The following is a 12,826-nucleotide window of genomic DNA, read 5'->3' as shown; positions in this document are numbered from 1 at the left end:
ACACAGAACTTTGCTCATATCTTAGCACTCCAATTGATTTTCTTTTGTAATTTCCATAATTATCTGACTCTTCAGGTGCAGTGTGTGAGATCACACCCTGTAATCATGCCGATGATCCTTAAACAATTATTCATCCTGCTCCTTCTTAAGCTTTCTGGGGCTATATTTGCCAGGGTGACAGACTTGTATCAATTTAATCCTTCTGTCTTCTACTTTCATGCCTTGGTGCATTCAGTACGTTTGTCAGGTGTAATTATATCCAGTTAATGAGGAGATGAATTCTGAGCCCAGGCTAAACAGTTAAGAGGTGTGCATGCATATCCCACACACAAAGGCAGAACTTTCTCACCAGCCAGAGAATAAAATACTCTCATGTCTTGTGTCAGCCGCGATGTGTCAACAAGATTAATAGCTGTCAAAAAAATAAAACAGGGCAGGGTCTGATTCTAGGAGTTTCTCTTATGGAAAGGGCTCAGGGGATCAGAGCCTTAATGTTTGCTCAAAGAGAATACTTAAAATAAGATTGGGTGGTTATGAATGAGAAGAGAGGGAAGTGGAATGCATCCGGGTAGAGATGGTTTTGAAAGCTGATGACAGATGTTTCTAAAAGCCCCATGGCCGGCTGAACTGAGGGCATCCTAATTAGAGATTTACAACTACCCTAACATAAGATGCCACAAACAGCATGGTAACATGTTTGAGCACGTTTGGTGTAGTGGTTAAGTGTGGCAGATTCTAATCTGGAGTTTGATTCCCCACTCCTCCACATGAAGCCAGCTAGGTGACCTTGGGTCAGTCAAAGTTCTCTCAGAGCTCTCTCAGCCCCACCTACCTCACAGGGTGTTTGTTGTGGAGAGGAGATTGGAAGCCACTCTGAGATTCTGAGTGAAGGGTGGGGCATAAATCCAATCCCTTCTTCTCTTCTTCTTCAGTAGGTGGACTTGCATTTTTTGTTGTTCAGTCGCAGAGCCGAGTCCAACTCTTCGTGACCCCATGGACCAAATCCTGGCAGGCCTTCCAGTCATCTGCCGTCCTCTGAGGTTTGCTCAATTTCATGTTCGTTGCATCGATGACACTGTCTAACCATCTCATCCTTTGCCATCCCCGTCTTCTTTGACCTTCAATCTTTCCCAGCATCAGGGTCTTCTCCAGTGAGTGCTCCCTTCTCATTTGGTGGCCAAATGACTTGCATTTACGCATTTGCATTTATTTATTTATTTATATCCCACTCTCCCCAGGTGGGACTCAAAGTGGTTTTTATCACATTGCTCTCCACTCCTTTATTTTCTCACAACAGCCCTCTGAGGTAGGCCAGGCTAAAAGTCTGTCGTGGGCCCAAGGTCACCCCATAAACTTCCATGGTAGAAGTGGGGATTTTAACCTGAGTTGCCCAGGATCCTAGTCCACCACTCTGTCCACTACACCACACTGGCTTGACAGCTGCAAGCACTCATGAGCTAAATATTCAATCTTGTTGTCTGTCTCCTCGCTGGCTTGAAAGGTTCTCAAGTAGCTCTGCAGCTGTACAGTAGGACCATTTCCACAGTAAGGAAATTCCCCACATTAACATTTTTAAAACTGTGTGTTGTGTGAAATTTTCAACCTTGGATTTTTCCTCACCAGGTTCAAACCCGATGTTTTCTTCTTTTTACCCTGTGTTTTTGGAATCCCCAGTTTTAGTGAGTTCTGAAAACACGGGGTAAGATGAAGAAAACTTCAGGTTTGCACCTGGTGAGGAAAAATCTACTGTGGAAAATTTCACATAATGCACAGTTTTAAAAATGACAATGTGGGGAATTTCACTACTGCAGAAATGGTCAAGTGTCCTTTCCTTGGATTGCAGGAGCTTTGACGTCTAAGTGCTAGGAGAGATGATTCTACTCAGGGTCATGAATGATTGCATTGAGTCATTAAATGGGGGGGGGGACTGTGTCTCCATGAAGCTGTACAAAAATGCCCATTTGCAAAATTCCCACTTTTCACATCCTCTGTGTGGGGCCTTCCTCAAATCCAAACTTCAGCTCCACCATGCTTTTCCCCCCTAGCTGCGTTATGGAGACCTTGTAAGGTTTTCAAGGCAAGAGACGTTCAGAGGCGGTTTGCCATCACCTGCCTCTGTGCCACAACCCTGGTGTTCCTTGGAGGTCTCCCATTCAAATATGAGCCAGGGCCAACCCTGCTTAGCTTTTGAGATATGATGAGATCAGACTAGCCTGGGCTATCCAGGTCAGGCTACCCAGCATGCTAGGCTAGACCTTGCCTATCCCACTCTATCCTCTTCCCTGAAAGGTGTCACTTCTAACAGCCATTAAGGAAATCTGAACTCTCTAGGCAAAGAGATGTGGGTATGGCAGTGAAGAAAGAATAGAAATATAAAAAATGACTGCCTTTTTCTAACTACGGTCAAAGGCGTTTCCTTTCACCCTTCTGCTCCAGGAGAGAAACAAAAAGAAAAGTTCAGGGAAGAGGCTTTGAAAAACTAAATGATCTGAACATATCAGTGACATGCTAAAGGAAGTGTTGTATGGGTTGACAGAGAGGCCTAACCTCTAATCCAAGCAGATAGTGTAATCAGTAGCAATACAATATAACCCTTGAAGATATTCTTACAAATATTTGATTGAATTATTCAAAGCCCAAAGTTTTAAATTGAAAATTGGGTATGGCCAGGGGTCATTTCGTAGAAAAAGAGCTAGGGGAACTCATTAGCATAACTCATTAGCATATGCCACACCCCCTGACATCAGGGGCCCGGCGGTGGACCTGCAAGGCCAGCGGGAATACGAGGAAGCCCCGCCAAGGCCCTCCCTGGCCCCAGGCAGGCAGGGGTGGGGAGAGGCGGGGAGGAAGCAACTTACCCTCCCTCTTCTCCTGCCTCCTCCTGGCTGAATGAGGGCTGGAAGCGGGGCGGATGGAAGCAGAGGGCGGGACTTCGTCATGTGCCCCGCCCCCTGCACCTCACCTGGGGGAACTGTGTTCCCCCACGTTCCCCCCCGAAATGACCTCTGGGTATGGCGCTTCCTTCATGGTTACTTATGCATCTCTCTCTACACAAATTCCACCTTTAGGTTTGATTAACTACTGTGCTAAGTAATCCCCAGTCCAACTGAGCCCATGCTGCAGTGTAGTGCCTATATTTTGTGATAATTAGCTGCCTTGGACTGGTTCCATGGACAGGCTGTGTAGAAATTTTCTAAATAAATAATCTCAGACCGGTTTGGAGAAAAGGGTTTTGTATTTATCTGTTTACTTTATCTTGCCCATCATATCCCGAAGGTTCGGGATTGGTAACTTTTTCAGATAGGGTTGCCAACCTCCAGATGGTGGCTGGGGATCTCCTGGGATTTCAGCTGACCTCCAAGTGACAGAGATCTGTTCCCCTGGAGAAAATGGTCACTTTGGAAAATGAACTCTATGATATTGTACCCCATTGAAGTACCTCCCTTCCACAAACCATGATGTCATCAGGCTTCACCCCCCAAATCTCCAGGTATTTCCCAACTCAGAGCTGGCAAACCTAATTGCAGGACTAATTCTCATGAGACATTTTATAATCTCTATATAATAATCCTTTTAGCGTCTTGACCATTTCCAGCTCTCCCATTGGCTGTGCAATGTGCTCCATCAGCCATTGGCCCATCAGCTACCACTCAAGAGTACTTGCATGCCATTGGCTGAGTGCTGGGTTAGCTCCTCTTCCCCGCCCACTCCCACTTCAGCCACTGTTCCCTGTCAGAATAACTGACAAATGGCTCTCTCTCCTGACGAAGACACTTCTCCTGCTTGGCTCCTTTGTGGGACTAACTTTCCCCTCAGTGGCTGTTGGTAGGCAACCAAGCTTGGTTCTGTCAGTAAAAAGACAAAGGAAGGAAACCCTTTCCAGGCCTTTGTAATTCATTGGGGCCAGTTCTGACTAGGGTTGTCAGCTTCAGGTTGGTAGGCTGGAGATCACTCAGAATTACAACTGCTCTCTAGGGGGGAGGAGATGGAAAGCTGAAGTCAGAGGGCGGATAAAAGTAGGTTGATGGTTGGCTGGGAGGGAGATAGGGTTGACAACTCCAGGTTGGGAAATTTCCAGAGATTTGAGGGTGGAGCATAGAGAGGGTGAGGTTAGAGGAGGGGTGGGACCTCAGACAGGTACAATGCCATAAACTCCACCCTCCAAACCAGCTATTTCATGCTGAAATAACCTCCTTCTTGCTATTTTGCCTTTCACATTTATACTTGTGCATTTAAGGGATTATATTACTTTCAGTTGCTTTATGGTATGCTTCTGGCCTGAGAACTATTTTATTTGTATTATTTTAGGCTGCTCAGTGTGTGTTTTATGCTGCTTTTATGCCCTGGCTTTTTCATTTGTTTTTTAATGACTGGCTTAATGGATCTGTTTTGTTTTTAATGGCTTTGTTTTAATAGGTTTATTCTATTGGGCATATACATTTTCTTAATAAATATTTATTAAGTATAAGTGTTATAGTACAGTTAATGGATATCCAAAGAGGTGCAGCTTTTCCCAGGATGGCAATGCAGTGGTGGAAAATGTTTCATCAGGGTCTCAGGCATATCCCAAATCCAGTCTCAATTCAGATTCTACCATAGGCTGCTTTCATGTGGGTTTTCTCCCCCACATAGAGAACATAAGTCCCTAATTTAATGTGTCATATTAATAATTATGCTTTGCTTCACCTCTGGTTGCATTCAGATTACTACAAGACTGTTGCACTGTCTATTGTCTGTTCCACCCAATTGGTTGTATTGACTGTTTGATCCATTTTCAGTCCAAGAAATGGGAGCTTCCTCATGACAACATGCTCAATCTAAGCCTGACTTGTGTGCCTCCCAGGGCCTTTCCTTATGAGACAGATCAAAGGAAAATCTCCTTTTATCCAGTCCAGAGGAGGAACCATGAGCAGCTATGGGAAGAGCATCAATGTGGACAGTCTGCTCCTGGCCAAATTTTGGAAAGGGGTGGAGATAAGCTCTGCCTTCAAAATGGACCTAAGCTAAATTTCTCCCCCTTGTTGGTCATTGAGAGGACTCTTGCCCCCTCCACAGTTGATCCAGTGTAGTTCAGCTGGGAGGAGGAAAGAAGGGAAAGTATGGGGGAGTGGCTGGCACAAGAGGTGGGAGTGAGCAGCATCACCAAGCAGGGTAGAGATGGGGTGTATGGATTCTGTTCCTGTCTTCTGTCATGCCGAAAATTGCTGCTGCTGAGATAGAGGTGCTTGCTGCTACTTTCATGTACATGCAGTCATAATCACACTCCACAAGGATGATGGGTGAAGAGTGTCCTTAAAATCTGTTGATCTTTTACCTTACTCCAGCGCGTTTAAATAGAATTAATCCTCAAGGTAGTAAATACTGCTGGAAAGGCTTAGACTCTCTTCCGGATACCTGTGAGAGAAAAATTCAAAAGATATTAATTTCGACGCTCCTAGCTATTGCCAGAATAACCATCGCTCAAAAATGGAAAGGAAAGGCCAGCCCAGATCTATCAGACTGGCAAAATAAATTATGGGAGCATTTTATATATGGCAAATCGACATATCAACAATCCCAGAACTCTATTGAAACATTTCAAGCAACATGGTTCCCAGTTGTCCAATACCTTGCAAAAGAAGAAATCATTCCGAGAAATGAACACCTCAAGGACCTGCTTCACTTCTGACACTGAAGTTGATACCTACGACAAAATTGTAAACAGACACTCTATTCAGCCATGCACATTATACGTTGCACAGTTGTTGTATAATGCTCATTTGCAATTCTTTCATGTATCTGTTGTTAACCTGTTTTATTTTGATGTTTTGTAAGTAAGTAAAAAATAATAAAAATTTAAATAAAAAAAAATCTGTTGATCTTTATACCCTATCATGACAATATTATGGTCTGGAGTTCAAGTAGGGTTGCCAGCTCCAGATTGGGAAATACTTGGAGATTTTGGGAGTGTCCTGTCCTGAAGGACAGGGACTTCAGGGGGGGATAATGCCATAGAGTCCACCTTCCAAAGTAGTCATTTTGTACAGATGAACTGATCTCTATCAGTTGTAAATGCAGGAGATGCCCAGCCACCACCTGGAGGCTGGGAACCCTAAGATCAAGGCAGAGGATTCCATCAACACATATAGTCTGGCCCTTTGAATAATCTCTCCTGATTTTAAATTGAAAGTTCAAGAAATATTTTAAAACATATAATTCTGCTTTTGTGAATTGCCAGGATTATTGCTGCTGTTTCATTGATAGCCTGTGTGGGTCACAGAATACAGGGGGCCTAACATGAGTTCATTAGGGTTGAAGCGGAATTCTGTATAAAACTGCATTAGGCTTCAAATTAAGAAATTGCGCAAATGCAAAATCATGTTCCAGGAATGCATCTCATCAATGTCTTACGGTTTTGTCTGTTAGCTTACCAGATCCCAACTAGGAACTGCTTTATTGTTTATGCAGTCTTAAATCTACAAAACCTGTGAGCCAATGTGACCGTAAGCTAAGTATACATGGAAGCAGCATAGCCAGCTGTAACTGAACACACATAAAGCTGCCTTATACTGAATCAGACCCTTGGTCCATCAAAGTCAGTACTGTCTACTCAGACTGGCAGGAGCTCTCCAGGATCTCAGGCAGAGGTCTTTCACATAACCTACTACCAGATTCCGTAACTGGAGATGCCAGATATTGATCTTTGGACCTTCTGAATGCCAAGCAGATAATCTACCACTGTGACACAGCTCCTCCCCTGAACTAGAACTTGAAATAAGTTAGAAATCCAAAAGGGTAGGTAAGTCTTCTGTGTCTGAGCCAGGAAAATGGCCTTTACAGCATGATTCCTCCTTAGAATTTGGTGCATTCATGACCATCTATGTGGCAACAGGTAGTGTGGGGTGGAGGACAGTAAGGCACTAATACCACTGAATGGCAGCTGAGGGGAACTGGGGTTCATGACAGGGGCAGGGGCAGCAGCAGTCAGCTTTACCAGTAATATCATAGGTCCAGTGCCAACACTGCTCCTTCCTTCTGCTCCACCTCGCTGCCCCTGCCTTCCAATGACAACCCCCCCAGTCATCACTAAGCAGCGCCTTCTGCTCCACATCACCAGCCCCCACCTTAGCTATGAATATGTAATGTAGCCTAATGCAAGCCATTTTATTTCCATTCAGCAAAACAGAGGTTTGGGGGAGTGTCTGAGTTTTCTTTTTTCATTCTTAGAATGGTCACCATAAAATGTTGGCATTTCACTTCATCTAAAATTATCCCCCGTTACATGAATATGTGAATATATGAGCGGGTAGCTATTATTTCATTTTTCAAGTAAAATTGTCCATATTAACCAACTATTCTTAATGCTCCAAAATGGGGGTAGTTGCCAGCCCTCCCCATCCTGCCCCTGTCATCTATCAGCTGGCCAGTAGGGGGACTTACCAGGAGAAAGAGGAAGGTGACATCACACCAGAAGTGATGTCATCACACCAGCGACTTTCAGGTGTTGCTCTGGTATTTGGGCCATTTTTACCATAGAGTTTTTGCCCAAATACCAAAGCATTGCTGCAGTGTCACAGCATGATGATGTCACTTCTTTCTCCTGGTAAGTCTGCACCCATCCCCCACTGGTTGCTAGGAGGGACCTGGCAACCCTGGGAGGGGGAGTTATTTACTGTTACTGAGAAGCAGCTCTGACAAACCAGCTAATTTGTGTTCAGAAGTCTCATGGTTGTACTGCTTTTCATTCCTTGGTTTTACGGGGAGAAATAAATACAAAGAAAGCATCCTGACCCAATCCTCTGAAAATGTGGCAGTGTAAAATTAACCATAAAAGAAGAAAACTCCCAGTCTTGTTTAAAAAAAGTTTATTAAACTAGACTTGGTTGTTCTAATTCTTCACACTTGTGCAATGTCATGGGTGTGGGCTGATGATGGCTTGAGGGCTGAGGTAATGCAGCCAACAAAAATGCATGTTCTTATGCTTTCTGCCATGAATGAATCTAGGAGTACAAATTTAAGCAATAAACTCAAAGGAGGTCTCTTTTCCCTGGAACACAAGGCAACATCTTTTTCCAAAGTTGTATTCTGGGAAGAGTCTGCTGTTGGATCCACTAAACCCGTTTCCCACTTCACAACAGACTCCCTGTGTTGTGCTCCTGTCTTTTACAGCCCTGGTTTGTGGGAGTAGTTTTGGGCTTTGCATGGGGTCGCCGTGCTAGCCTATTCAGCCTGGACTTGCATGAACGTTACTGATGCACCTGGCCAGAGGAAGGACCAGCTTAGTGATGTGGTTCGTAATGGATCACCATTTCCTGATTGTGTTTTTAAAAGTCCAGCAACATGGTCCCTTCTCTAATTATTTTTAAACCACCATTGCAAAAAAAGGAAATGAGATCAGGAAATCTTTAATTAAAAGTCTCATTATAATAAGAGAAAAGCATGGGCTCATCTTTTTTGGTTTTGTTAAGTCCGGCGCTTAACAATGAGTCGGAGAGTGATTCAGCAAAAGACTCAAGTTTATTCAGCTCTTTCTTCACTTCTTCGACACGGTACAACATCTGATAGCCCGAACAGTTTGCCCATTGAAACTGCCCGGTATTTAAACATTCCCGGCTAACATAGCCACTCCCACTATACACATAACAACCTATCAGGTTGAGCGCATAAGGACCAATCATCCTCGTTCCCGCTTGTCGCTAGCTTGAACGTGATTGGACCAGTAGTCTTGGACTTGAATCCTCAGTCCAAGACGAAGCTTTGCATGGCTTCGCTATGGGATGTTTCACCATAGGTCCTAGTGTATCATGGCAGCTATGAATACACTACAATTCCCTCCCCCCTAAGCAACAATTTCCCCCCTCAGGAACAATCATAGTCACTTAGGTACGTGGGAGCTCGTCTCGTTCTCTGAGACCTTCGCGGTGGCTCAGGCTCGTAGGCCTCAGGGCACATTTCCATCAGTGGCACTCCGCTTGGCTCTGGGGTCTCAGAGTCAGGAACATTCCCGCCCGTTGCTGGTAGCTCAAGATTAGGGGTCTGCCCTGTCTCTTGACTACTACTGTAGCCCTCAGGCTCTACAGTACCTGCCTCTGCTAGAGGCCTTGGGAATTCCTCTGGAGACACAGCCGGCTGCACAGTGGAACGGTCAGTTGCCCACCGCTGCCTCAGCTGGTCTATGTGCCTACGCCACTTGCGTCCATCTGCAAGCCGTACCACATACATTCTAGTACCGATAACATCGGTGACAGTGGCTGGAAGCCACGAGTGACCACTGGCATAGTTACGAGCATACACTTGCTCACCCTTTTCGTATGTCCGGACCTTCGGACTCTCGGTCTGTGGTTGTGGTTTCAGATCGTTCAGATCTGGATGCAACCTGTCTAATAGCGTTGCTAAACGGCGACCCATTAACATCTCGGCCGGGCTGCGGCCTGTCGCCGAACAAGGGGTAACATGTTGTCTCAGGAGAAACGAAGCTAGTTTCACCCCCCAATCACCACATACCAGCTTTGCAAGGGCTTCTTTAGTTGTTCTCACCATTCTCTCGGCCTGCCCGTTTGAGGCCGGATGAAACGGCGCGGCCGTCATTTGCCTGATCCCGTTATCAGACAAGAACCTCCTGAACTCCTCGGAAGTAAATTGTGCGCCGTTGTCACTCACGAGTACGTCAGGCAACCCGTGAGTGGCAAACAACTGTCGCAGCACTGTGACGACAGCGCTAGAAGTGGTCGATCGCATGTGAGCCACTTCTAACCATTTGGTATAAGCGTCTACAATTACCAAAAACATTTGCCCTTGTACTGGCCCTGCGAAGTCGAGGTGCAATCTCGACCAGGGCTTTCCCGCCGACTCCCATCTCTGAGGAGTGGCGGTTGGTGGTTCAGGCCTAGCCTGCTGACAAGGCTCACACACCCGAACCCACTCTTCAATGTCGGCGTCTAGCCTGGGCCACCACACGTACCCGCGAGCTAGCGCCTTCATATGGACCATGCCGGGATGGCCCTCGTGAAGTGATTTCAGCACTTTTTCCCTGAGTTTGTGAGGGACCACCACCCGGCTTCCCCACAAAAGACATCCCTTTGACACAGACAGCTCGTTTTGACGCATTTTGTAACACGCAAATTCTGGCTCCACGGAGCCCACAGGCCACCCCCTCCAAACCCAGTTCAAAACCCTGGAGATCACAATGTCTTTAGCGGACGCAGCCGCAATGTCCTTAGAGGTGATCGGAGCCTGGGACAGTTCATCAATCGCTAACACCTCGCTAGCTGGAGCTGGGTCTGAGTCCAGGCCGGGCAGAGGGCAGCGACTCAAAGCGTCCGCGTGACCAATCGCCTTACCCGGCCGATGTTCCAGGTCGTAATCGTAGGCGGACAGGAACAGAGCCCACCTCAGCATCCGCGCTGACATGATGTTGGGAAGTTGCCGGTCCGGGGCAAAGATTCCCAACAGGGGCTTGTGGTCGGTGACAAGGAGAAACTTCCGACCATACAAAAAGTCATGAAACTTTTTAACTGCTGCAACAAGCGCCAGTCCCTCCTTGTCGATCTGGGCGTACCCCTTCTCCGCGCTTGACAGTGAGCGGGAATAAAATGCTACGGGAGCTTCCTCGCCGTTTGGCATCAAGTGGCTGAGCACCGCCCCCACCCCATAAGGAGATGCATCCGCAGCCAACACCAACATTTTATTATCATCGTAGTGAGTCAACACTGCATTGGACACCAGTAATGCCTTGACTCCTTTGAACGCCCGTTCCTGCTCTGACCCCCACCGCCATTTTGCCTCTTTGTGCAGGAGGGCATGTAGTGGGGCCGCTACCGACGCCTTGTGGGGGAGGAAGGCGTGGTAAAAATTGAGGAGTCCAAGGAATGCTTGGAGCTCCTTTTTGTTCCCTGGACATGGGGCATCCTTAATTGCCCTCACCTTGTCCTCTGTGGGGTGGACACCATGTTCGTCGATCCTGAACCCCAAAAATTCCACACTGGGAACACCCACTATACATTTGGACTGTTTCACCTTAAGTCCCGCTTGAGAGAACCGTTTCAGTACCTCTCGAACTCTGCTCATGAGTTCCTCATCGGACCTCCCAGCCACCAACACATCGTCAAAATAAGGGACAGTCCCCTGAACTCCCCTCAGTAACCCTTCCATGAGGCCTTGGAACACTCCTGGAGCCACGTTTACCCCAAACTGGAGCCGGTTCACTCGAAAAGCCCCTCTGTGGGTGACGATTGTCTGCGCCTCAGCCGCCTCCCTGGTCACAGGCAGCTGTTGGTAGGCTTGGGCGAGGTCGAACTTTGCAAACACTTTCCCCCCTCCCAGTGACGCCAGGACGTGGCTGATTACCGGGACAGGGTAGGAATGCTGCTGCAAGGCACGGTTGATCGTGCACTTATAGTCAGCGCATATTCGGATGGAGCCATCCGATTTTACTGGCGTGACTATAGGCGTCTCCCATTTGCTAAATGGGACTGGCTCCAATACTCCTTGGGCTATGAGCTTGTCCAGCTCGGCTTCGATCCGTGGTTTAAGCGGGATTGGCACCTTCCTATACTTCAACCGTATAGGTGTCACAGATGGATCGAGCTCAAAAGACACAGGGGGCCCTTTGTACTTTCCCAGACCGCCCCCGAACACATCAGGAAATTCCTTATATAGTACAGCCCATTTATTTTCCGATACTGCATTCACTCCAGTAAGTGCTATACCGAGTGGTTCAAACCACTCCAACCCAAGTAAATTCACCCGGTTACCTTCGGCAATCAAACAAGACAATTCAACACATTTCCCTTTAAACTCGACCATGAAGGTGTCCCTCCCCGCCAGAGGAATGCGCCTCCCCTGGAAATCGGACACCTGCGTTTCAGCGGCTTTCAAACGCCGCCGGCTCCTGGTCGGGAACATGCGCTGCCAGGTGTGGGAGGACAGGACGGTCACGGACGATCCGGAGTCGACCTCCATGCTGCAGGGCACTCCGTTGAGGTAGACTGTGACGTGGATCTTCCCCGTCCCTCCGACTCGACGAACCGCAGGCTTGGTTGACAGGCTCGATGTCGTCTGACGGTCGTCCTCACGATGTGCTGCTCGTGAGCGTTGATTCCGGGGTGATGCTTCTGGCGTGGACCTCTTAATTGCTCTGCAGGCTCGAGCGATGTGGCCCATTTTGCCACACTTACGGCAGGTGACGTCTTTCGTCCAACACTGCTCACGTGGGTGCTTCCCGCCACAGCCTGCGCAGGCTGGGCTGGTCGAAGTCTTCACTGGGGTCCGCTGGTCTGCTTTCTTTTTGACGATGCAGACGTCACTCAGCTTACCCTCGCTGTCACTGTCGGCCCCCTGGTGGTGAACGCGCAGCTCCGTCGCTGCCAAACGCTGACGCACCTCTCGGGTCGACTTGTCGGCTGCTTCCGCGGCGATGGCCTCGTCATAGGCAGCTGCCCAGGTCAGCTCCTTTCTAGCGAACAGCCTCTGTTGCAGCCGGTCGTCCCTCATACCGCACACGAGCCGGTCTCGGAGGGCCTCTTCCACATTCGCGAAGTTGCAGGGCCTTGCCGCCTTTCGTAGGGCAGCCACAAACTCCGCCACCGACTCGCTGGCCGCCTGACCCCTCTTGTAGAAGGCATGCCGGCACGCAATCTCCGATGGCTTCGGGGAGAAATGTGCCTGCAGCTTCTCGGTCAGGTCCTTGTACGAGACGGTCGAGATGTCCGCTGGTGCCACCAGGGACCGGGCGATGTCGAACACGCTCTTTCCGCAAGAGCTCAGGAGCGTCGCCCGCTTCTTCTCCTCCGTCGTGATGTCGGAGGCTTCGAGGTGGAACCCGAACCTTGACAGGTAGGAGTCCCAG

General features: G+C 47.9%; 1 protein-coding gene across 1 annotated transcript; it reads right to left on the bottom strand.

Moving 5' to 3' along the window:
* Positions 1 to 5,339: 5,339 nt before the first annotated feature.
* On the bottom strand, positions 5,340 to 12,825 carry LOC107114758 (uncharacterized protein K02A2.6-like; the record flags this gene model as incomplete). Its single annotated transcript, XM_015416349.1, has 4 exons — positions 5,340 to 5,394; positions 9,282 to 9,410; positions 9,941 to 11,990; positions 12,474 to 12,825. Coding segments are annotated over 4 exons (2,586 nt in total), but the record flags the coding sequence as incomplete, so codon positions are not given.
* Position 12,826: the final 1 nt, after the last annotated feature.

The sequence above is a fragment of the Gekko japonicus genome, unplaced genomic scaffold (assembly GCF_001447785.1).
Source record: "Gekko japonicus isolate JY-2015 unplaced genomic scaffold, Gekko_japonicus_V1.1 scaffold1061, whole genome shotgun sequence".
NCBI classification, from domain to species: domain Eukaryota; kingdom Metazoa; phylum Chordata; class Lepidosauria; order Squamata; family Gekkonidae; genus Gekko; species Gekko japonicus.
Note: the sequence above shows the minus strand (reverse complement) of the source record. Positions and strands in the feature narration are given on the sequence as shown.